Source organism: Sceloporus occidentalis, unplaced genomic scaffold, assembly GCF_023333645.1.
Source record: "Sceloporus occidentalis isolate IW3139 unplaced genomic scaffold, rSceOcc1.0.p SCAF_3, whole genome shotgun sequence".
NCBI lineage: Eukaryota > Metazoa > Chordata > Lepidosauria > Squamata > Phrynosomatidae > Sceloporus > Sceloporus occidentalis.
The window spans coordinates 176,344,417-176,371,837 of record NW_028316983.1 but is presented as its reverse complement, the minus strand read 5'-3'; the positions used below and the strand labels follow the sequence as shown (position 1 = coordinate 176,371,837).

The 27,421-nt window shown below is 37.0% G+C and overlaps 1 protein-coding gene across 4 annotated transcripts in view; it reads right to left on the bottom strand.

Annotated features, from left to right (window-relative positions):
- The window catches only part of NETO1 (neuropilin and tolloid like 1), a 136,875-nt gene that overhangs the window by 12,872 nt on the left and 96,582 nt on the right, over positions 1 to 27,421 (bottom strand). For 3 of the 4 annotated variants that reach the window (XR_016280591.1, XM_089516948.1, XM_089516949.1), the window contains exons 7-8: positions 12,852 to 13,080; positions 971 to 1,084 (exon numbers count right to left, since the gene is read on the bottom strand). Coding sequence is in view for 3 of the 4 variants with exons in the window: in XM_089516948.1 (XP_089373074.1) it covers positions 971 to 1,084; positions 12,852 to 13,080 (343 nt within the window). In the remaining variant the exon portion in view is untranslated. The remainder of the gene's footprint in view (positions 1 to 970; positions 1,085 to 12,851; positions 13,081 to 27,421) is intronic. The other variant, XM_089516950.1, reaches the window with a different exon arrangement.

The following is a 27,421-nucleotide window of genomic DNA, read 5'->3' as shown; positions in this document are numbered from 1 at the left end:
TGCCTAAGTGCAGTACCTTACATCTCTCCCTGTTGAATTTCATTTTGTTAGTTTTGGCCCAACTTTCTAATCTATTAAGGTCATTTTGAATTCTGATCTTGTCCTCAGGGGTATTAGCTACACCTCCTAATTTGGTGTCCTCTGCAAATTTGGTAAGCATGCCCTCTATTTGTTTGTCCAAGTATTTTGGTAAAAATGTTGAATAGCACTGGGCTCAGGACAGAACTCTGTGGCACCTCACTGGTCACTTTTCTCCAAGATGAAGAGGAGGTACTGCTGAGCACCCTTTGGGTTCAGCCAGTCAACCAATTACAAATCCAGCTAACAGTTGCATTGCCTAGTCCACATTTTACTACCTTGTTTGCAAGAATATCATCGGGGACCTTGTCAAAGACCATATTGAAATCAAGATATGCTATATCTATGGCATTCCCTTCATCTACCAAGCTGGTAATTTTTTCAAAAAAGAAATCAGATTTGTCTAGCATGACTTGCTTTTGAGAAACCCATGTTGACTTTTTCGTCATTATGGGATTCCTTTCTAAATGTTCACAGATTCTCTGATACATGAGCTGCTCCAGAATCTTTCCTGGTTGCATTGTCCAGCCCACATTTTACTAGCTTCTTTGTCAGAATCTCAGGGGACTTTATTGAAGGCTTTTCTGAAATCAAGCTATTCCACATTGACAGCATTCCCTTTATCCACTAAACTGTTAATTTTATCAAAAGAGGAGATAAGATGTGGTGGAATACCAGTTTATGTATCTATTCAAGAATTCATTGAAAGTAGCTGAAAAACTACAGATGTCCAAAGGCCACAAATGTTTTCTTCAAAATATCTTTTTAATATGTTCTTAAAAATCGAATTGAATTGTTGTTCTCAGTTGTTAAAGGTCACTTGATAGTGAAGATAATAGGTCAGTGAAAGAAATGAATCAGAATTTTTCTAATTCCATTTCTATGTATTTACCTTTGCAGTGGTTTTCATCCCATGGATACACACAGTTCTGAAGTCCATTGCAGACCAATGTATTATTAATACACATATTACTATGGCAAAAGAATGCATTTGCTTCACAGGGGGCTAAAAGAAAAAAGAAAGAAAAGAAAAATACATTAGCATTAGCCCAAAGAGCAGTTCTACACTCCCAGCCAGTAAGTACAAAACAATTAGACAATTTAAGAAGGTTTCTACCTTATTTCAATCTAAAATAATAAAGGAAAATTTCTCTTGTTTGTAGCAGGCATAACTCCTAATAACATAATAGTAGATCCCTCAGAATGTGTCAGTGAAGCTTATCGCTCAGCATTTTAAAGCAGTTCCAGCTTCCCAAGCGGGAGCCGGGACTTGGGCTGGAGGGGGATTATTGCACACTAAACCACTACCAACTTCAAGCCACCATCAGTCTGGGTCTCAGCGATGTTCCTTCAGTACTTTTTAGAAAGCTTTCCAACTTCTAAAAAGTGCTGGAGGAGTGCAGCTGGGACCTGGGATGATGGCAGCCAGTGGTTCAGTGGCGGTTTAGTGTGTGATAATCCCCACCTCCATCCCACATCCCAGCTCCAGCCCAGGAGGCTGGATCCAGTTTTAAATGTTGAGCGATAAGCGCCAGTGTTTTTGTTGTTGTTGCAAGTCTAAGTTTCAAAATTCCAAACATAGAGCTTACCCAGAAAACAGTAGTGTTACAACTCACTGGGAAATGATAATAGATGCCTCAAAGTGTAAAAGATTGTTTTTGGATGTTGTCTAAATTCTAGTGACTACTTTCAAGTCAAAATTCCAAAAGTGAGACCCATAGAAGCAAAAGGCTAGGAAAAGGAAATGGCCCTCTGAGACACTGCTGATTCCGGAGGCATGGGGAATGTGCAAACAATAATAATAATAATAATAATAATAATAATAATAATAATAATAATAATAATAAAACACAGGACAGGATTATGGCACTATTACTGTGATGCTTTTTTTTAAAAAAAGTAGTGGGGAAACAGAAGAGGTCATACTAAGGTACTGCTGTTAATATTTCTCAGATTTTAAAAAGAGGGGGAGTGGGAAAACCAGGAGACCCCATGGAAGCATTTGTCAGGAAGCAAGAGCTATACTATAGCTAGACCAATAATAAAGGCCAGCTCTCATGAAGATCCTTCTCTGTAGAGCCTATGGAACAGTGAAAAGGCTGATTTATACTGAAACAATCTTCAGGCCTGGAGATCCAAGTTTAAGAAATAAGTTTAGAGTTATTAAGTTCAGTGTCAGTCTGTGTTACATACTGCAGACCCTGAATTCTGTACACAGGTCCTATCACACTCCATAAATGTCAGGAAGATCCAGTGGTAAGGTGGATGGGCCTTATTGCAATGAAAAGTCCAGTGTGTAGGACCACAGATGTATAAGCTGGCCCAGTGGGCAGAGTGGCTGTAACACTGTGTGTAAGTAATTCAAACAGGTGGAGCACTGTGCCAACAAATTTGGCAGATTTAAAAAGAAATTGCCTTTTGTTTTGCTGCCACATAATAAATAATAAATAATAATAAATAAAAATTTTATTTATATGCCGCCCTTCCTTCGATCAGGGCGGCTTACAGCATAAAAACAGACAATTCAAAATACAATTCAATAAAAATACAGTAAAAATACACATACAGAGTTACAAAAACTCAGCCCAACAGTAAAAAGCCCCATGGCCCAGCCATAATGAAGAACCTTCATTATAAAAAGGATACCTGGTGGTATATTATTTATTTATTTGATTTATACTCCATCTTTCTCCTGCCAAGAAACTAAAGATACAGATACTTGATGATTTCATGGGGAAATGGTTACTATTATAGGCATGAGAGAGTAGAGGAGTAATATTATAACATTCTGTATCTGAAAATGTATGTTTTGACTTTGACTGCAATAGAACATACTTTAGCTAAAAACTAAGATCAAGCATAGAGTCATCATTAATCAGAAATATCACTTCTTATGTTTAAGCATTATATATATTAAATGAGTAGATAAAGAACTATAGCTACAATGAGTATGATTGAGCTTCTGATATTGTATGAACAAGGGTTTTCAGAGTCGTTGAGCAGAAAGCATAGCACAGTAGCCTAAGGCTCACAAACTGGTAGAATCAAGTTGCTAATATTACTAAAGCCCCAGGATGAAAGTGTAACTGGAGGCCATTTTCTTCATTTCAGTCTTCACAGGCAAACCCAATGTCCTCAATGAGAATTTGCAACCCAATGGAGACTGCACTACTTCTGCAAGTTCACAGAGCCTAAAATAAGGTTATCCCCATAGCCTAATTACACATTTTTATGTTCACACGGTTAGACTATTATTTGTATAATTATACAAGTAATCTATTCTGCATTTGAATTAAAAGCACTGCAGGGGAAATTGTGGACTTTGTAACAGTATATGTTGAATCATTCAAAAATCTTAAAATAGTTAAAACAGTTATATTTATCCTGTTTGCAACTGGGAAGCAAATAGATGTAAGAGGCATACATTTGTTTACAGGTGAAGGAACTGAGATATTTATTTCTGTCTTTTACGCCTTCCAATTTATTTCTTGGGACATGGGGACAATGTTGTAAAGAAATTTTCAATTGTCACACAGTACATAATTATGTGTGGGACTCAAAAGTGAATCAGAAAACAATTTATGCTGTGAGAGCCTTATATTTATGAGCTTTTACTTGAATTATACACAGGAAAATATACAGTTGACAAATAAAAATGTATAAAAAATACACTTGAAACAATGTGTACAGTATTAGAAGAGCAACACACTTTAGTCAATGAGGGAAAACTGTGAGCCTTTCAAAAATACACATAAAAAGTGTACATTTAGAAAACATCACACAGAAATTCAAATAAATTGTTATGTTGGGGAGTGGGTGGTTTTGTTATCTGCTGAACATTCCAGCTGGAATGAGCTTCACAGTGAAAGCTGAAAGAACCATGAAAACCTCATGTTCTACTTAGTTGGGATGGACAAAGTATGGCCCATGGGCTGTATGTGGCCTTTTTATTGCTATTACCTAATCTCCTTTTAAAAAAATTACTGATGGGAAAATGCACTGTGATCAATAATAGACACATTATATCATAATTGCTTTCTTATTTTCTAGTCAATATAATAGTCAATACTGTACTGATTAAGGTCATATAAAATAATACATTTAATGCTATTTTTTCATTAATTTTAAAATAATTTTAAATAACTAAATTGATTTTTCTTTATGATATTAATCATCAAAATGCTACATAAATACTATTCCATTTCATTTTATTTTTATCCTGCCTTTCTCCCAAAAAGGGACCCAAGGTGGCTCACAATATAAAAATACATTAAAACAAAATTTTAAAAAATAATTAAAATAGCCTGATTAAACAGTAAAAAGTTTTTAAAAATTAAACATACAAAATTTACAACATACAAAGGTTAAAGGATAATAATTATATCTGAGAGGGTTTGGGAATGGTATTTTATATAAATCTATTAATAATACATTTAATGTCTTACATAATAAGTAATAAATTAATCATAAGTTAGGGCTGCATCCACACTGCAGAAATAAAGTTTAACACTGCTTTAATTGCCATAGCTCCATCCTGTGTAATTCTGGAAATTGCAGTTGTGGCACACAAGCACTCTGACAAAGAAGGCTAAATGTCTCACCAAATTACCATCTCCAAAATCCGATAACATTGACCTGTGGCAGTTAAAATGGTGTCAAACTGGATTATATCTGTAATGCATATGCAGTCTAAGTGTAGGCAGTGGAGCATTTTAATATGTTAACAGTATTATAAAAAAAGTAACAGAGGCCGGTTACACACCGGCAGTTGGGACGTCCACAGGACGTCCCATTTTAAAAAAGGGGCGTCTCTTCTAGACGCCCCTGGGTCTAATACGGACTGTGTCCGTACAATATGGCGCCGGCCCTTCTACATGGCCGGCGCCATATTGACGTATCGGACGCTGAGCATCCGAACATCGCGCGGCGCTAATGACGTCACGAATGCGCCCTTGGCGCTTCGCGATGTCATCAGTGCGCCGCGGAAAGAAGCGCCATTTTGGAGCTTCTTTTTTGCTCCGCACGGGAGCCGCACGGTGTGACTGCTACAGCTCCCGCACGGAGCAGGTGGTGGTGGCGGCAGACCACCGCAAAGCGGCGGTCTGTAGCCCACCAGAAAATGATTTTTTTGATCTTGTTAGACCTGCCACACTTACCTTCCTGCAAAAAAAGATTCCAAGGCAAAACAGAAAATTATATGGTCTTCAAGCACTTGGCAATCTAAAATGGTCTTGAGGTTACCACATAAAATATCAGAGAAGAGATATCAAAATCAAAGACCTCAAACGTTATCAAAAGAAAGTCACGGCTGAGGTCCAACGTATAATTGTCCTGGTGAGAGAGGAAACCCCATAAAACCTCATGGGTCCTACCTCAAGGATGAGTATAGAATTCACTACAAATCTACACCAAAAACAGGTGCTGTACCTATTCTTACATAGAGTATGTTTCCACTGCAGAAACAGCATCATACAAGAAACAGTTCTAACTTTCCTCTTCATCTTTGGGTTGCTCCTGCTCAAACTTTAATGTCTGATTCCCATTTCTCCTGTTTCAGTCTTTCCATTTTATGGTTGCAGGTTTAGAGAAAGTGAAATTTTCATTTTCCAGGAAATCAAAGTAAGGGTCGAAACAGACGGCTGAAAAAAGCCAGCTTTTGAGCATCATCAGATGCGTAAGTAACTTTTCCAGAGTTCCCTAACCAATATGCCCATTGCTCATGCCAATTGGGGGATTCTGTGAGATATAATCTCAAAAAAGAAACTTTTGCATGTGGTGGTACATACAGCAGCAATGTAGTTTAACTGGTACAAACCACAGAGCATTTTACGTGACATTATTGGACAGAAAAATAATGGCTTGGGCCTGTGGTTTAATCCAACAAAGTAGTTTGGGTGATCTATAATTAGGTTCTGTTGCAAACATTGGAGTTGGACACAAGGTGGCAAACTAAGTCTAGATGATCTAGAAATATAAGTTAACCCTTAGGATATGAATTAATCTAATCATCTTTTGAACAAAAAAAGTATTTTCCTACAACTGGTTTTTGTTTTCAATCCCCCCCTGCCCCCATGGACAATGATTAAAGACCAGAATACAGAATAATATCTTCCATAAAGGCTGATGTATAAAAGGGAAAGGGAAAGAAATAGAAGAATTGATTTCACTTAGAACATGGATACACAGGCATTCCCAATCCAGTATTTAGTCTCTCTGTTCTCTCTCTCTCTTTAAAATTGAGTATTGAATGTTTTCAATAATATTACTTAGTTTTGTTTTCATACTTATAAAAAGTATGAAACTTTTATAACATTTTTGAATGTGATGCCATGATATTTTTGTTATAAGCAAATGCTATAACTTGCTAATTCTGCATCTGCACTGCAGAAATAATGCATTTTTTAAAAATACCTCTTGGGTTTGGATGTTACACAGAAACATGAGTGAACTGCAGTACTCTCACATTTCCATGCTTCTTCTCTGGTATTGCACTTCACATGAGATTCCAAAAAGAATGGAAACACTATATATCTTACGAAGCTTGAAACACTGCTGGTTCATGATGACTAATACTTTTTGAGGTACTTAGCTTAAATAAATATGATTACTTTATTGGGGTTTTATTTGCTGTCAAGAACAAAAGCTGTTGGCAAGCTGTAACTTCTAAAATATAAAATGGACCCTTCAATAATAAACTGTGCAGTGAAAGCTAAGGGGCCCAGACTCCTAATTCAGTAGCAAATTTCAGGTATTCTCCCCCATTCCTCCCGCTCAGTAAAAGTAAAACATGAAAGTTATGCCAAACAATCAAGAAATTAGTTAACTTAAAGAATTTTGCTTTAAGACAGAAATATGCTTAAAGCAATTCCTGTACGAGGCAAAAGGTCAAATACTATTAGAATGATAGGTATTAAGAAATGGTATACTGTTAACCTGCTGTCAAAGGTGACAGAATTAGTGTCTTTTCTGCTGTGCTAATAATGGAATTTCTTTTTATCCTCATGCCCTGTATCTAAGAATTTTCTTTTAGTTTAACATGTAGGTGTTTCTGCTCTCAGAGGGCAAAGGGGTCAGGTTTTCTGTACAAGGTGAAAGGGGTAATTCACAAATCTTCGTCATGCCTTGCACCACACCTTCCAACAATATATGAAAATCTTGTTTCTCACTAGAAGATGGCTAATCTTGCACTTTGTACACTGCATATCAAACAAAAACCAAATATTCAGAGATCACTTGTATATCTTCCATTGCCACTCATACACAATGTTATAAAGTACTGTTGTCTGCAATAACTTTTATTTAGCTAATGGTGGTCTTGAAGACCTAAACTAAATGATGTGGCATCTTTGTGCAACGTTATGCCTTCCAAGTTGACCCAACTGTTATTGTTATTATTACTACTACTGTTTGTATTAGACCCAGGTATTCACTATTATTTTTTCCTGGCAAAAGAAACTAAAAAAAAAACAAATAAAACAAAAGAAAACCTAGCCAGGAGGAATAATACAATTATGATAACTCTGCTGTTATCAATCAGTGTTTTGGGAAGTTATTCTGTACAGAAATACGTGTGCGTGTGTGTGTGTGAGAGAGAGAGAGAGAGAGAGAGAAAGAATGCTGCAAAAATATTTGTGCAAAAAAAATATTTTTACTGATAGTGACCTATGTATTTTTAATGTAAGGTCATAATTTAAATGTTTATACAAAAAATTAAGCAAATTCCAGCATTCTTTCTCATACCAAAAAAAAAAAAAATACACAAATGGTTTTGTTCTGCAAAATCGCTGGTTTCTCTAGAAGCTTTTGTTGTGCAAGATTTTTGTAGAACATCATTTTTGTTGTGGAAGATTTGTGCATTTTGCATAGATAAAAGTAATCTTCCGTGCACATACAAAGATGGTTTCCCAGACATTTGTGGGTTTTGTACAATATTCATTTTCTTTGCAGTGGGAACAAAACAATGGAAATTATTCATCCTTACTTGCAAGAACAACAGAGCTGAATATCAACATCCTTAGTCCCAGGTGAACTATTGGAGAGAACTACCTCCATCCAAGCCAATCTTGGAAGAGGTCCTTGGAGGATTATTTCCAGTGTTATGGAGCCATTTATAATTCCTCAACTAATTTTTTCTTGACATTTATCAAAGCAGACATATCATAAGACTGTTCACAAATGCCAAAATAATGAGAGCCCTGTGGCATTTTAAAGGATGGGTGGCTAAAGTTCAGCCCTGGGGGCCACAAAACCTTGCAGATACCCTTGCAAAAAAGGGGTGAATTGCTTATCCTGAAGAAATCTCTATTCATATGCACAATGAGACAGGCAGGCATGCCCTTTCAGACAATGTATATGGGTCATATATTCTCCAGTATTTCATTCCTGCATTTGGAGTCAAATATTTACAGTAATTTTCTCCTCACTGTAGAAGAAAACAAACATTCTTCTGCAGTGTTTGCTTTGTGTACAAAAAACCCAATGGGTTGTGGGTTGTGGAGGTGATATCCTGCATAGAAAAACAGATAATTTTCCTGTATAAAAAAGCCTGATCTTCTGTGCAGTAAAATGGTTTTCTGCACAGGAAGCAGCATTCTTTGTGCAAAAACAGGTTTCTGTGTAAGAATTCCTACATTTTTTAATGAGGAATAATTCTTCTGCAATTCTTCTGGACACTGAAATAAGGGAGATAATTGTGCAATAATTCTTTCCATCCCTTGAAGCATCTACCCCCTCCCATATATTCACACGCACAACTATATTTCTGGCCACTGTACCTGTGCCCTACATCCTATATTCTTCTACTCTTTAGCTTCACATTGTTTTAGTGTTGCTTTTTTTTTTGCAGAGGAACAGTGAAGGACAACCCATGAACACTCCTGCAGGTGCAAGGAAAAGGATAACTTTCCAAAGTGCTCCACAAATAGTCCTTAGCCTGCTTGGTTCTCAAGAGTGATGCTGAAAGTCAAAGTAAAAAAGGAATATGGTGTCAAAAAAGAATGAGTAGATAACTAACTTTTAATCATTATGACTGAACTATTTCTATCCTTGTTCTACCATAGATGAACATTAGTGAGATATTTATGAGTCACAGCTCAATTTTCAGTAATAATCAATTCTTTGGGACATTTCCATTGCTTTCCTCCAATGCTCACTATTAAAGATTATCAGGGCCCATTTCTCTGTGACAACTGTGTATTGATACTAATAAGAAAAAGGCAGAATACATTTTTTTTAAAAAAAGATAATTCTCATAATAACAAATAATAGCTTTGCTTGCTATCCTGTTCGTATGTTCTACCACAACACAATTCCCTCTGCATCTAACGAAAACACTGCAACTAAACTGCAAGGATTAATGAAGATGATTTATAGGACAGTGAAATGCCATCTGTCTCTGCCGCTGAATTTCCTTTTTATTTTTCTTTGCTCTGAGTAGACTAAATCTCTCCCTCATCTTTTCCTCCCTCCCTATCTCATATAATTTAGTATTCTGAGACTGGTCTCATGTCTACACCCCACAGAAAATGTGCCTTGGGGAGCACAAAATACTGTCCTGTCTGTGTAACTGCTCTTATAACTATAACATATCTCACAGGTGGCACATTCATTATTTTGCTATCTTGTATTGTTTGCCATTATTATTAAGTATACAGTGTCGTATCCCACTGACACAATACAAAAGGGGGCAAACCTATAAGAACAAATGGTTCTATTCAACCAATCAAATTAAAATAAACATACACCTCCCAAGCCGTCCAGGAAGGGCACAGATGAACAGTCAACAACATATCTCCAGAATGTTGCTCACATTTAAAATTTCACAAAAGTAGGACTACACCCTGAAAATCCCTGCACTCTTCCTGACTAGAAACCACCAAAATAATACTTGACACTTAGTGACAAGCATTCATGTAAACAAATGCCTTCAGTGTTACATAAAACAGAAAAGCAATTGCTTAAAGTTGAAGGAAGGGGGAGAAAAAGATGCTTTTGCTAGGATTTGAAAACTCTGTAAGTAAATTGCCACTCATATTCAAGCACAGGTTGGTGACTACATGACTACTTTTCAGTGTTTTTGTTTTGTTTTGTTTTTGGATTTGGGGGGCGGGTTGTAAGCAGTAAATCCCCAATGTCTGTGTAGTGTGTTTCTAAGGTAACAGAATGCAGTCTTCTATTTAAATAAATCAAAGTCTGAATATTCAAGATTGCTTCAGCCACAGAAACAAGCAAGTACCAATGGCATCAGACTAATATAGAGTATTATCTCTGAGTCCAGCTTGATTTATGAACAAGAGAGGCATAAATTACCTTTGAAGCTGTGTCATACCAGAAAAGAAAGAGATACATTTTCTGTCTAGAAGGATGAATCAGAATTGGGTTTAAGCTCACACCATATTAAACAAAGATGACTCTCTAAACAGACATCCACAGTGATTTGCTCTTCAGTCTCCTCCAGTCTAACAGAGATACTGTATTTGCATGTCAAATGAACATGTATTTATGTAAAAACAGGCAGCCCTTAACCATTGAGGTTCCTGATAGATTTGGCAATGTTGCAGTATGCCGTACTGCCTTTTCTTTCCCCACCTTATAATCAGCATGCCCTCCAATTGTTCTGATTTAGGGAGAATGGTTCCTACTAATGCTCTGTCATCCCACTTTTCCTTTAAAAGGTCACAATTCCTCTCTTCTTTTGCCACCTTCCTCCAGCTTAAGTCACCAGCTTACTTCTGCTCCAAACTGAATTTGAAGTGCAAAATAGTTTGCATTAAATTACACTCAGATCACACTCAGCTGCTTCTTGGCCTAGTTGTCATCTGTGAAACATTTCAGAGAATGGATCAGGGAATAGTATGAATAAAAAGGAGAACTTCCCTTCTCCAATCTCTTTTGGAGCAGTTCATATTTGTCCCAGATTTTGATTAACAGATTCTTTGGAACGTTCCTAGAGTGACTGGATAAATTGGATTTATTTTGTAGCAGAACTGAACAACCTGTGTCCCTTCATTCTTGCTGAGCAACAACTTTCACCATCCCTTAGCTCTGACTATGCTGTCAAGAGTTTATTGAAACTGAAATCTAATTCCAAACTGAAGGATCAATGTTGTCCACCCTTCGTTTACAGTAACTTGTTTCAAAATCAGGTTAAGCTAGAGAAGTTATAAAGGAATACTCCTCTGTTTGAACGTAAACACCACTGTGTTTAGTAGGAAAGAGTAATAGTTAAATACTAGACATGGCTATTCAGAGGTAAATTCTATCAAGTTAAACCACATTTCCTCTCAGGTAAGCGGGGATATATATGATTGTAATTCTGAATCCACTAGTATTAAAAGGCCTATTCAAAGTACTTACTGAGTTCTAAACAGACCTGTCTAGGATTATAGTGTAAAGTTTGATATAGTACAACTTACTACCATGGTTTTGAATCAACTTAAATACATGTGCTTTCAATTAAACAAGCATTACAACTGAAATCTGTACCTGGGATAATATTTGATCAAACTCAGTCTGTCTTTCTTTTCAATAGGCAGGCATAGGATTACAATAATATATAGAACATACAATATTAATCATGCCTTTTTACAATTACTTTCAATGTTTCTATCAATTTCTGAGGTTAGAGAATGGGCACAAACAAATGCAGAGAGAAATGTGCTTAAGACTATTAATTTCAATGGTTATTATTCTGAGCTTGGATGTGGCTAATATGTGCAACTTTCAAGTAATTGAAACAAAATTTAAAGTCACTGTCATCATTTTAAGGAGAATTAATCATTTCTTTTAGAGATATCAGCACTGAACAACATCGTTGTACTGGAATCCAAAGATATTCCAAGTCTCAAAGGTGCTATAATATCCTAACATCATTGCACCTTTAGTGTATTTGCAAATAGTATATAAATAACCAAGACAAAGGTTTTGTACAAGCTTCTTCCAACATCCTCATTTTGTAAATAATATGGAAAAATATAAAGAAGAGGTTTAAAGTTTTGTTCAAGATTATACAGGTCACTATAATCAGAATCACATTCAAAACTCAACCTAATAGTTCTATACTCTAATACTTGATTTTAGCATACCTTATAGCATAGGCTCAAGCCAGATCTCTATAAGTACAGTAACTGCAAGTAGAGGAATCCCAGAAGACACAGGAGAACCCTATTCCACTTTCTCCCAAAGCTCATGCACTTGAATTTATCACCAGAGTATTGTGGGGAAATGCCCACCTCTCTTATCTTCATCTAAACTGCCCACTTCATTCTGGAAACTGAGTTCTCATTCATGCTGAGATGCTAAATTATACCACCCTAAAGACATTATCAAAAAGGTTGATTACTCTGTGTGATAGTATTAGCTGTATTTTGAATTTAAAGGCTTTCACAATCTGTAACCCAAAACTGTAATTTACTTAGTTTACACATAAATCCAGGGCTGTTGACATTCCTTGACAGAGAGGGGCTGAAGGACTCAATAGATTTTCCATTATAGCATGCTTAGGCCTCACATTCCTAATTCAAAGCAGATGCACTGACCCACATACATGTCTCTGATGAGAAAGGAAATGTAGGATCTTTTTATGACATCAGGTCATTGCTTCACATGCAGATACTACACCTGTGGGAAACTGGACTGAGACAGTGGTTTTTTTGTTGTTTTTTTAAAAGTTATACTTGACTATTTCATGTTTTGGTGGTTATTACACCACATGAGAGAAACACCATAAATGTTTTATGAGTCTTGAATCATTTGGCATCCTAATAGAGTCTTACGTTCTTGGAAAGATGTGAAGAGCATCTGGAATCGGCTGCTTCGACTGCCTTCATCTGCCCACATGCGGATTACTCCAAGACCTGTGCGCAGCATCACATCATTAGCAACAGTGCTGCAAAACTTAGCTTTTAAATCCTCCACTGAGCTACTTCCATCATAGACAGCCACAAAATTCCTTTTGCATTCATTAGAATTCTGCATTTCATAGTCCAAGAATCGTAAATATATCTACAAAACAAAAAAACAGTGAATATGACAGCATAAACCAATACTGGAACAAGAAGTATTTCAACATTCTTCTTTCCTTTTAGAAATGCTAGAAATCTGCTGCTGATTAATAAGAACACTGCCAATATTTATAGCCTTGGACAACAGCAAACAGCAATATACATGGGTTATGAATAGAGCTGAGCAATATTTTTAATCATTAGCACCAGATGGCAATCCCTCTAAGATAATGGGATACATTTCCCCCTTAAATATTTATTCTTCCCCTGCAGACACATAATATTTATGTATGCATGCTTATCACTAACTATAACAGAAAATCACCACGGAGAGTATTCTGTATAACTGAGATCAGAATTAGAAAATGAAAAGCTTCTTATTGAATTTTCTGAATCCGTTGAACACACAGAAGAATATTGTCCCTCCTTCTCTTTTGTCAGCAGTTTAGAATCCTTTTCTTAGTGAAAATGCAGGAATCATTTTCAAATACGGCACTGATTTTCATTTCCTGTTTACTACCCACATACATACATAGTAAAGCCAACACCATGTTTGTTCACTTTACTATAATTTAACAGTGAAATATCAATGTTATTTTACTTTTATTGATTTTTTTATTTCTTTAGTGCCGATATAGACTTTAATTACATCACAAAGTTGAATAACTTGAATTAAAGCAAAGCAAGTAAAGACCCAAACATAATGCAAGAAGGAGGGCTAACAGTTCAAATGAGGAAGTTTGAAACAATTTGAATTTTAAAATTTTAAAGCTTTGAGAATAAAAAAAAAAACCTTTGCTAAGCCTTAGTATCAAAAGATAGCAAAATTCTTGAGGGAGAAGATTCCATAAATGGGGCACCACCAACCTAATGCCACCCTTCCAAGCCTCCTTGTTCTCTGATTGCCATCCATTTCACCTCATCCAAGATCCCCCATTCCTATGCAGAAATCATAGCTTTGTCTCCCTTGCCTAAGCTTTGTGCAGAAACCTGGAAGTTTCTAGCTGATTTCTTTATGTTATGAGCAACAAGACAAAGGAAAATGACTTTTTTTCACAAGTTCATTTGTGCTGAAGCAAGCTTTTCAGATTGCATCTGTTTATGAATATTGCATTCAGAACATATGAAGTCTCTATTCTTCAGCCTAACAGCTGATTTGTGATAACCATTTAACAAAAATGATTTATTCTTTGACAGTTACAATTAAATCAAGTGTGATGGGTCTGTGATGTCTGTATAAAAGCTGGAAAACTGAAATGTGTGTCAACAGATTACACAAAACATTAAAAAACTGTTTTATTCAGATCTTTGATCCTTCTACTTTAGTAATACCTACACCAAGTCTGAGCATACTTCAGGTTGACAAGACTTACTTCATTCTTTTTTTTCCCCCCTTTTCCTTATTTCTTTTTTGGAACTCCAAATTCTACCCAGCCACCCACCCCAGACTCAAGAGAAAAAATGGAGGTGAATACATGCTAAATAAAGGAATATGATTCTTACTGGCACTTGCTCAGCCAAAGTATTTGTTTTTTGGTGCAAGGAATCGGCACAAAGACCTTACACCTCCAAACCCGCTCCTGATTCCTCTCAAGCAGTCTTCATTAGTTGAAGCTTTTGTTTTTGTCAAACAACAGGAAATCAGAAACATCTGCCAAACTACTGCCAACCAACTTGATATTTACCAACAGATCCTGATCTATCTACTTCCCACATTGGGTTGGCACTGACTGGAAGAGGCTCTTTTTAGACATAAAGAATGTGCTCTACCATTATGTCACTTTTTTTCCCAAAAGAGAGACTCAATAACCTCATGGGCTTTGAGGGACTCCATCTATGCTGAATGGGTTATAGTTCCCCTGGAATCTCAGGCTCACAGCTTGGATTCTCCTTGTTTCAACTCTGAGCCTGGATGCCCAAGTTTCAGCAGTGGCCAGAGGTGGGTTTGCACAGTAAAAACTAGTGTGTCAGCTGCATCTGCTCCTTGAGACATCAAATATGGCTATGGTGGCACATTTTATTTATTTATTTATTTATTTATTTATTTATTTATTTATTTATATCCCGCTTTTCTCTCAATTGGTTTCAAGGCAGCTTACAACACTTTTTAAAATGGTCCAGCTGAAACATTAATTACAAATGTTAAAAAGAAATTAAATATCGATATTATTAAAACATGATTAAAGACAACTAAAAACAAAACATCTATAAAAATAATTTCAATACATAATACACATACACAATAACAACAACAACTCCATAGTTAAAATTCAGAGGTCTGCCTAGATAAAAACATCAATCTGCTGGCAAAAGAGAGCAGGGAGAGGGCCAACCAGACCTCCTATGGAAGGGAGTTACACAGCCTTGGATGCAACCACAGCGAAGGCTCTCTGCAGAGTCCTTACCAAATGCACCTGTGAAGGTAGTGGTACTAAATCAAAAGACTTGCCTGGATTACATGCAGTTTGGAACAGTTTAGAAACTGTTCAGAAACTTCAGTGGGTCCAAAATATTGTGGCCAGAATGCTGACTGGGGCCAGTTACAGGGTTCATATAACACCCATGTTAAAACAACTCCACTGGTTTGTTTCCAGGCACAATTTAAAGTGCTGGCCATCTCCTATAAAGCCCTATACAGTTAGGTCTAGACTATCTGAAAGACTGTATCTCAACATGAACCTGCCAAAGTCTTAAGATTCTCAAGAGAAGGCTCTCTCTCTCTCGGTCTCACCACCATCACAGGCTCACTTGGTGAGGACATCGGAGAAAGCCTTCTCAGTGGCTGCTCCCATCCTCTGGAGTTCCCTTCCATGAGAAGCTAGGGTGCCCCCCTCCCTGCTTTTCTATCACTAGAAGACAAATACCTTTTTGTTTAAGCAGGCTTTTTAATGATTTTATGTATTTTATATAGTGATTTTAATTGTTTTGAAATTTAATTCTGATGATTTTGACTCTGTGGGAGGAAGGCGGCATATATATATATTAGACCAAAGCTCTTCAAAACCAAACACTTTCACTTTATTTTCTTTATTTCATTTGATTGGGAATTTGGGATATTTTCCTCAGAAGATCACAACTACCGTCATCCTGCCATATCCATGATTCCTGCAGCCATAGATTCAAACATTCATATATTTCAAAAAGCAAACCTTGATTTTGCCATTTGTAATAAGAGACATCACTTTACCACACCATTGTATATAATGAGACTTGAGCATCAATAGAAATTAGTAGCCACTGGAGTGCTTGAACCAAACCCTAGGGGATAACAAGGGCCAACTGTACATTGTGTGTGTGTTTTTATAAAATAATAACTTATTACTATTATTGTCACAGGCACATTTGGGAAGGATAAAGGAGAGAGCCTCCTCAGTAACTGCTTCCCTCCTATGGCAAGCTAGCCTGGTCCACTTTTGTTCTTCTTGCGCTGATAGGTAAAGATTTTCACCATAGGGTTTTTATAAGCTGGAAATGACTTGAAGGCACACAACAACAATAACAACATAAATTATCAGAAGAATGTTTAAAAGTTTCATTACCACAGGTATACAGATGATTTCCTCCAATAAATTAATCTAAAAGTTTCACTTATGTTTGGTTAACATCACCCTGTAATGACAGCATGCTTCAACCTGTTTTTTGGGAGTAGGGGAGGGAGGTTAAGTCAGGTAAAGAAGAGGTGTAAAAAACCAAAAATAAATGTGGTTTGTTTTACTGTCCTAAGCTCGTACCTTGCAACGTTAGCTTCAAGTCACTAGACTTAAGCTTTTACCCCATGGCTGCTGGAGATACACTAGTAAGCATGACAGAGAGGATTATGTAGCAAACAAACTGGCGTTAAGGGAATCCTACTCCTGAACAATCTAGCTAGCTTTGGGAAAGGAACATAAGCTGATCAAACTCTTACTTGTCTTGCTTTGCAAAAATGGAACACTTTGCTTTAATCCACAAGCTCCTTAGCCTGAAAAGCATTACAATAGATGCAGCAGTATTTATTCTGCATTTCACACATTATTAATCAAGTGTGATTGACTAGACAATTCTAGTACTATTATTTCAGAATCTAATACACAGAGAGAGAGATGGAGAGGAAGAGAAAGAGAGCACAGTCCATATATATTCATTCTTCTGAACTGTTTTGTAATAAAGGCCTTGCTTTAGAGACTAATCCTAGACACGTTTATCATTTGTTCATTTAAAACATCTGTAACAAATCCATGCTATCTACAGCGATTGCTTGATTTCCATTAGCAGTAACAACAACAACAACAACAACAACAACAAAAACCTTTGCAAAGGTTAAAAATTGTAGACCTTGGATAGGGCTCTAGAAGCACAAATATTGAGCATTAAGCTCACTTTCATTTTGTGTATTTGATTCAAAAATTTATTTTAGCATAATATACCTTACATTATGCTTAGCCAATAACAAAGAATGCCTTGCTGGTAAACTGATTCATCTCAGAAACTGGGGGCAAAGAGAGATGGATGGTTCTTAGCTATGCAGAACAGAAGAACTATAAATCCCAATGAATAAATCAAATATTGGAGATGTCATACATATAAAATACAAATACAATATGGTCTTCAATAGATAGATAGATAGATAGATAGATAGATAGATAGATAGATAGATAGATAGATAGATAGATAGATAGATAGATAGATTACTGTTATTATTATTTGTCTTTCTAGCCTATTCCGACCACTGACGAAGACTCTTTGTCGAAACGTGTTTGGTCCTATTTTATCAATTTACCACTTAAAATGGGCTTTCTATGTTATCCCTCCTATTTGTGTCCTTGGAGGTGTTGAAAACCTCAGTTGTATTTTATTTCTATTTTATATGTATGACATCTCCAATATTTGATTTATTCGTTGGGATTTATAGTTCTTAAGCCTAGTACATATTGGCTACACCGGCTCTTTTACTCATTTGCCTCAGAAGCTTTTGATTTTATCTTTGGGCTTTGCACACAGACCACAGCATTTTTATCTGTTTGCAGGATTGAATATATATTTACCTATTCCTTTCATTTTTTTATCCAACTCTTCCAGTTTGTTTCCAATAAAACTATTGCTATTTTATGATCATTGCTCCTTTTTTTCCCCTAGACTTTTTTGTTCTGCAACACAATGATATCTTCCAACAAAGGTTGCTGCTCAATTAATCCTCAGTGCTTTCCTGCTAAAAAGTGCTGGCTCCATACAAAACAACCCAACAAGGTCCAGAAGTGTTCTTAGAGAATTTTTTTAAAGTGTGAGGATTTAGTCAAGACTGAAGCTAGAGAAACTTGGGAGGGAAAATTTTAATTCTTCCTTTTTCTGATAGGAGCATCCAGCCAACCATACCTCACATGGCAGTTACCAATAATATAAAAAAGACTTTTCATTATTGATAAGGAGTGCATGAATATTTCCACTTCAGAACATTGTTATAATATTGCAAAAATTATACTATTGCATTGAAAATCTGTCAAATTTAATTTAAGCAGTACACTAGGAGGAAAGGTGTATACATCACAGTCCTGTGATTTATGATTTTAATTGTACAATTTTAACTTATGTTTATATATGTTCGCCGCCTTGGGTCCCATTTTGGGAGAAAGGCAGGATAAAAATAAATAAATAAATAAATAAACAAACAAACAAACAAACAAACAACTGGGAATACTCCCACTAATTCAGTGAAACTTACTTTCATGTATACATGCATAAAAATACAACATTGGCAATTTTGTACCACTTAAGGTAATTATTAGTACTATTACTTCTTACTGTATTTATAATATTAATTTTATAGTATTTTTGCTATATTTCTTTTATATATTCTTTTAAAATATTTATATTTCTTTTCCCTGTGCCAAAAAGATAGTTGAATGATAGCAAGGGCATCTGAACTAGGGACAGGAAAGAAATTTTAAGGCAAACCTACTTAATTCAGTGTCATATGTCACATCATTTTCTTTTAACATATTTGATATTCACAAATATTCAGGTGGAAGTTGACCTAAAACTTGACTCCATGATTATTGCACTTTTTTTAAGGTGACTTATTTCCTTTGGGTTATGTTTGCAAATGCAAGGCCATTATATTTTGCTGTTACATCATTTCCAATAATAGATACAGCAGACTGCTCATAACACAGATCTTCTTGCCCACAGTGGAGAGATAGCCCTGACTGGTTGAGAGTGAATAGACAGGTGTGTCTCTTATATTCTGAACTTATGGGACTTAATACAGAGATGTTGGACAAATATTGAAATTCAAGGCATGAATTATTTTTAACTTTTAGGTCCAAAACACAAAGGGAAGGTTTGTAGAAATCAGTTATGTTTCAATATGCATGTAATAATAAATATTGAGAAACTTGTCTATATTACAGATAAAGGGTGGTCTCCCTCTCACAGTTATTTATTGAAATACATCTGAACAGAAATAGCCTGAAATGGCTGGCCTGAGCTTGGAAATAAATTAGTCAGAATTAACTAGCAATGTGCTAATTCATTACCTGCTTCCCCCAATGAGGCTTGCTGAATAAATTTGCTGATTAACAGTATTCACTATTCCTCCGGTGCAACCTGTAAGAGATTCTGCTTCATTATTCATTGCTGCAAATGGTCTCAAGAGGAGGAATAAAGCTGAAGGGTGTAGGAGTTGTGAGAAACTGGAGCTAGCAAAAATGGAACCTCAGTTCGCTGGTTCTTATCTGGAAAAACATGTCCTATTATTGATCTTTGCTAACCAAGCTTCATGAAATGCCATTCCCTGGCAGTTATTACAATTTACCAACATACCTCCAGTTATGAAAAAATGTTTCCAATAAAATAAAAGATGAGAGGCAGTTATTGGGTTGAAATTAATTAAAAAGGGGGCTGCAAATATAAACTGCCTATTGAACTAAATGCAAACATAAATAAGTCTTAAAAATTAACTTCCACTAGGGAGTTAAATAAAAACAAGTCTTAAAAATTAACTCCCATTAAGTTTATTCTTGAAGGAATTCTGACAATTTTGGCTATTTGCTTCCTGCTTTGAGGAGGTTTTTGAAAAGTCTTTGAAAACCATTGTTTTCATGCCTATTTACAATTTGTGACATTTTGTGCGAAACTTGCACTGGGCTGTCTGTGCATAAGGCAGCATTTTCTGTACAGAAAGTAATATTTCTATGCAGAAATATTATTTCCAGTCAGAAAAAAGGTGTTTTCTATACAAATCATTCATGTGTGAATTTTTTAACAGAATAAGGACATTATCACACTACACTCTTATTGTACTGCTATTCCACTTTTACTGTTCTGTACCTCCTGTTGTATTCTGTGCAGTGTTGTCAACAAGCCTTGAAGAGATTCCCCAGAATGTTTTACCAAAATCCCAAATCCCCAGAATTCCCCCAATATTTACCAGAATATTCAGTCAAAATTCCCGTAAAGAAATTAATTCCCCAGATTCCGAGGAATTCCTCAGAAATTGGCAGTGTTGATTCTGTGATTTGCAGTTTAAGGGGGGGTCATTTAGAATTCTCAGCCAGAGAGCTCTTAGGCCTCACTAAACTACAAACCTCACAATGCAACAGGAGGCAGCCAGAGCAGTAAAGAGTGTGGTAATCTACTATAGGCCAAAACAGACTGCCTTTGGCATTGCCGTCTCAGTGGCTACAGAGTGCGGTGTTTGCCGCATGTCCTGAAACTGCCCAGAGGCCACCTGACCTTTACGTGGAACAGCTTCATGACACCCAGAAGGGCAGCATTTAAACTTTACACACTGCACACCACTGGAGTATCATTAAGCTGCCTTTTTTGGATGGCTTCAAGGCAGATTAGGGAAGCCCTTCTAGCTATCGATTTCGGCCCTAAGTCTCCAATTAGAGCATTTTCTATGCAGAAAATAATAGAAATGTTATTTCTTTCAAAACAAAAAGCTGTTTCCTGTTCAGAAAATATTGTGTCTTCTGCAAAACAACCACAACTGGAAATATTCTCATTAGACGTCTCATCGGTGGCCCAAAGCAGATTGGCCAAATAAAGCAGCCTCCAGCCACTTCAGAGGTGTAGCATTTAGACAGTGCATGCCACTGAACTGTCCAGAAGCTGCTCCAAGGCCACCTAAGGTAGCCCGAAGCTGCTGGCAAAAGGAATGGATTTAATCCACTCCTGCCAGCAACCTGTTTGGGACCATGGCTGCATTCCGCTTCAGGAGCAGGCTCTCCAGTTGCTGTAGTCCCAGCTCGACTGGGAATGGAGTAGCCTCCAGTCACACCTTCAGGCCGATCTGCTTCACCCCAGTGTTATTTAACACTTCAAAAACATATTTTCCAAAACTGTTCAGGGGAGAAGGGGATAGTTTTGAATATGCTTTCCTTACCCACCACCCATTTCTCAGTGCAGGACCCTACCTGGGTGAAGCAAGGAAAGAAACCCTCCTTCTTAGTCAACTGGGTAAGCTACTCTGTCACCAGGGCAAAAACTAACCACATTTCTAACAGTATATTATCCCAGCTCATACATTTCAGTCATCAAGAGATTCTACCTGTATTATCTCCATATCAGAACCGTGGCTTTATATAAGAAATCTCAGGTGCCTTCCACAATGTTCTTTATGAACTTCCTATAGGCAAATAACTGTAGGAAAGCAGATGTAAAGAAAACTTCCTTCATCTAAGAAGATGTCTCAGTGTACCAAAACAAAAGTCAGGACCTGCACACATAAATTGCACATTACAATTACTGTGGCCCCTCAGTATCCTTGGGGCATCTGTTCCACACACACACACATCCCATGGATACCAAAATCCATGGATGCTCAGGTCCCATTATCCTCAATGATGGTATGGCCATGTGGTCACAACACCATTGGGCATAATGGAAGTTGACCTCATGCATCCTCCCTTCCTCCCTGCTTTCACCTGAGGCAGCAGGTGGCAAGGGGCTGCCACCACTGCCGCTCCCTCTCATTCCTTCTTCCTCCTCTGCAGCTTCCTCCCACCTCCTCCGACCTTTTCCTCCTCCATGGCTTCTTCCTTCTCCCAGCTCTAGCTTCCTCCTCCTGCCTCCTTTACCCTCTTCCTCTTACTTCTCCTTCTCCTCCTCCTCTGCGTTTTCTTCCTCTTTTTTGTCCTGCCACCACTGCCTCCCTCTTCCTCCTCTTTGCTCTGCTGCATCTGCTGTCACCTCCCTCCTCCTCCCTCTTCCTCATCTTCCCTGCCTCCTCCTCCTCTGCTGCCCCCCCCCCCCATGGGCTTGTCATCCACAGATGCTCTAATCCACAGATGGCAAGTCCACAGACTGTATGAATGAACAGCACCAACACTATCATAAGAAAACCCATCCTACAATATGATGTAGGTAGTGGTGAGGATGCCTTCCACCCAATGGCCAATATAATAACAACAACAACAACAACAATAATAATAATAATAATAATACTTTATTTATATGCCGCTTTTCCAATGATCAAAGCGGTGTACATCAAGAATATAATTACATTCAGTTTACATTACATTCATATAGGCATGGAGTTTTTGAAAAACACATGTAAGCCTCTCAAACCAATACATTTTGTTGTGTGCCTTCAAGTCATTTCTTATTTGTGGTGACCCTAAAGCAAACCATCATGGGGGGTCCCAACTAATGGCAACCTTAAGGCAACCATATAACAGGGTTTTCTGTGGATGAGAGTATGTGGCTTGCCTAAGGTTACCCAGTGGGTTCCCAGAGTCATACACAATGCTCAAATCACAATGCTGACTCTTAAACCAACAAGCATCTAACCCATACTGTACTAATGAAGGGCAAGTGCTGATGAAACTAATTAGGAGCAGAAAAAGGAATGGGACCTTTGCCCATGACTTGTACCTCTTGTATGAAAGAAGAAGTGACATTCTGCCCATAAACATAGTGGGATCAGTGAGAGGTCACTAAATTCCACATATGTACAGTGCTTCTAAGAAAGACCTGAGTGCCACTAAGACCATTTCACTCTCCTTATAACAGGTGAGTACTCCTCATAGCCCTGTATAAATTCCTTGTACTGTGATTCCCTCAAAATAGTTTCTTCACAAAATGTGTGGTAATAAAGTGTTGATCTTGTTGAAGCTCTGCTTCTTCTTCCACATTATCTCCAGAGTTATACATGAAACATACTCTTAGAGTCCATTCTTTCACTTTTAAAGGGACATTTCTAGTTGTGCACTAATATTCTCTGCAAGAATTACTGGCATTCCACCAATAACAGGGAAGCATACCTTATACAAATCTCTTGACTCTTCAAACATTTACAACATACAAAAATTATATGGAGGAGTTTTCATGCACAATGGCAATAATCTCTTACCATAAGAGAGTCTACTATTCCTGTGGAGTTTCCAGAAACAAACATAAATATGAACTCTCCATACCTCACTTAATCTACCTGCTAACTACATTTTTTCTTCACTTGAAGGCCAAATTTAACATTAGGTAAATCATGGCAAGATTCTACCATTAATCAACTGCTCTGAAACAGCTGTGGACCTTAGAACATGGAAAGGGCGTAGAAGGGGCTCAAACCTTCTCAAGTCTAACGGGAGGAGGGAGGGCTAAGCCTCCATCCCAAAATGATCAGACATTTTGGACCAACTGGACTTCTATGTGGCTGAGCCCCTTAAGGAATTAGCAATCATAAATGTATTAAATGATCAGGCATACATTCACACACAAATTATTAAGACTGTTATTTTAGTTGAGCCCTCTGAGAAATAAGAAAGGATTATACATGGTTTTGCATTTTCTTTTGAATGTATGATGTGTGCAGTCCTGTTTATTAACATAAGTGCACAGACTTTCCATTTAAAATAAAGTAGTGGAGGGAGGTATGTAATAGGAGACCTTATAGAAACCCTATAAGTACCTTTGTATTTACCCTATAGGTACCTTTGTATTGATAAATTGGCTGAATTTTTAATAACTAGTTTTGCAAATATTTTATTTATTATTTTGTCACTGCTTTTATGGTAGCTGCATTTATTCTTACTTCAGCTGGTGGTGATTGTTATTTTAATGCAGTACTTTCTTTGTTTTAATTATTTTGCTTTAAAAAATGTATCTGTGAGTAGGTAATTTTAAAAAATGAATAGGTAATTTTAATGATGACCTCCCTGCCAACATTGTGCTCTCCCCAGTTTAAAACATCTCCAAGGTTCCTGGGTGTGATCTTTTTTAATATGATTTATTTCAATGATCATTGGTATAGCCATGTTGGTGTATTGCAGTAAGCAGGCCAACAGTTTTATGACATTTTAAAGACAACTGTAGCTTGTGTTCCAATAATTTTTTTTAATATTTTAACTTGTGACAAAACTGTTTTTTTAAAAGTAAGTAGTTATGTCATATCAATGAAAAAATGGTTTTTAAAAATGTCCATTAAAAATAACTGTACAATTCTCAGTGCTACCTGTCTATATCTCTACTGCTTCTTGCAGTTTCAAAAAGAAAATTCTCCCCTAGCCTCTACCATAGTTGTATGTGAAAGGCTTGCATACCCAGAGGGAATGATCAAGTGGGTATTAGAAGGGAGAAATGTGTTAAAGAGACCTTTCCCAACACATTGGCTAAGTTGCAAAGTATACATTAATAAACATGTCTTCTAATTTTCCAGTTGCATTTCCAGCAGAAAGTACTCCCTCCAGGCAATGGTATGTAACTGTGCTGCCTCCTTTCCTTTACAGAACTGCTGCTTGTTTGCTTATTCCCACAAAGACTTTGGCTTGTCTTTCTCTTACTTCAAAGGGAGCAAGATGACACCCAACTGTTTTGTAAACCCACATTTGTATATTTTGCATTACAAGTGCTATCTTATAAAAATAATAATAATAGTGCAACAGAAAGGACAGGATAACTGCATATTATGTTTTCAGTCTTCTGTCTGAAAATCCCTGTGAAAGCCTCTCTTTCAAATCATCAGTTCATGTCATTTTGACTAAAACAAATGACAACTGCTGGAGCTGAATGCTGGTAATGCTTGAGTTTTGGTATGCCACTGCAATATGCCAGTGCCATTAGCAACAAAAGCAATAAAACTTCACTATAGATGTGGCATATATAATTTATAGCCCCTGATCGCATTATGGTTTAAATGATTGTCTTGTCACCTTTAAGGCTTGTATTCTCATCATAGTAATGAAAAAGCAAGGCAAGCTGAATTGAACTATCCCCCCGCCCCCCTCCCCACAGACACATTTTAATTTGAGCACAATAGAAAGCTCTGGCTGCATACATTAAGAGAAAAAAATTGCTGCAAACTGTGAATAACATATAACTTCAGTAAAAGTCAGATCATAATCTCTTTATAGTGAATCACTTTTGATGAATTCTTTTTCATCAGACATTGAAGGTTTGCTCTGACAAGAAGATTAATGGGGTAAGTCAGAAAACCATCAAATGCTCAGCTTATATTCTTGCAAAGCCCCTCACATTTTTGCCCTCTTTCCTCTACCATATATTGGTTGGGAAAAATTGTTTCCTGGAATCATGATAAATCTGACACTGAAAACTTACTCTCAACATGTACCCTGTCTGCAGGGGCCAAATACAACATTCTTCCCATGGTGATGAGTTGGGATGATGCCCAGCCCAATCCCCAGTTCTGCTGTGAACTGTCCAGATGACATCAGGCCAGTTCAGCACTGAAACCAAGATGTAAATCCCTTAAAAAAAATTTTTTTTAAGCTAAGACTTTGCTCCAGAGCTTCCAGAGATCTGGACCCCTCTGTTGTGATGCTGGCAGCTGTTTAGAATGCATCTCACTGTGCTATTTGGCACCACCACTGCTGGTGAGACTCACCCACTAGAGGTCAGAACAAGGTGTCCCATCATATAAACAGCACTGGGCACCTTGTTCTGTCTTCAGAGTGAGAAATTTTCCCTAGCAGTGGCAGTGCCAGGTGGCACAGGAGGATGCACGCTTCAATAGTCGTCCAACTGCTTCTGGAGTATTCTGCCCCATGCAGCCACCACCTGAAGCTTTTTAGAAACTTTCTGCTGGTGCACCCAAGTGCTAAGCTATAGATAGTCTATAATATTGCATTATTATATTGATCTACTTCCTATCCATTCTGTCGCTGAAAACCTACATCTTGACAGCAGTGGTAGAAACAGTTTCCAGAAGCAATGTGATCTTATATAGGATTAAAGAACTGAACTAATCCAATCCATGAGTCCTTGGATTAATCTCCAGATCAGAAGTTCTTCCATTGCTCAAATATTCAGACATAGTTTCTATCTCCCTTAAAATGCATTTAAGATTTAAAAAAAAATAATTATATTTTCAATAGAAATATATTTAAATATCTATTTAAAGATTGTATTTCTGCCACAAACACAAGTGGAAACAGGATGGAATGGCCTTATGACTGAACTCACCGGAAAGTAAAACAAATCAGTAAAAACTAATTTATTAATCCCTAACAAATGTTGATAAAGTGCCAGCTAAATGTGAAACAGCTATAAATCGCTTATTTTTGTAACCTCGCAAATTCATATTGGAATCTACGAGTAAAAGTATAAAATATTTTTATGGTATTAGAACACCTAAAATGTAAATTATCCAGAAGTAAACAGATATAAAACATTTTAATGTTATAGTACTTGAAGATGCACTTCACAGTTTATATACTTATTCTAGAATTTTAAGTGATAGTTAAAAATGGGATAGCCTAATGTACTGACATTAAACCACAAATCATGATGTTAGACAATACTAAAAGCACAGTGGGCTATTTTATTTTACCAAAAAGGGTGTTAGTTTAGCTATGGACTATGTACAAGGGAGAGCATGTCCCATTCATTCTTCATAGAGAAAAAAAGTATAACCCATTGCCCATTCAACAACAATTTAAACCAATATGGGTGTCTGATCTAATAAGGGAGTGTCACCATCTCCTCCTCGTCCTCCTCTCTCTTAGTGGAGTAGCACCGACTAAGACCTAACAGTAAAGGATTAGCCGGTCACCCATATGAGTGAGTAGTCCAATTACAATGGGGAAACACTTTACCCTTTCCTATTCCTTATTGGGAGAAATAATTTGACTCACCATAGCAAGGTTGGTGAACCTGTGGCCCTCTAGATGTTTCTGGACTCCAGTTTCCATCAGCCCCAATCAAAATGGCCATTGGATGAAAAATTATGTTATCAAAATCTGGAGACCACCAGTTCATCATCCCTGCATTATGGTTACAACTGATAGGCACATTGAAAGCAGGGAGTCTGAAAAGCAAAACAAAACAGATTTTCCTTATGAATACCTGAGTGATCTTAATCGTGGACCATGGACCTAAACTGATCGTAACAGTTACAGTCAGCTTAG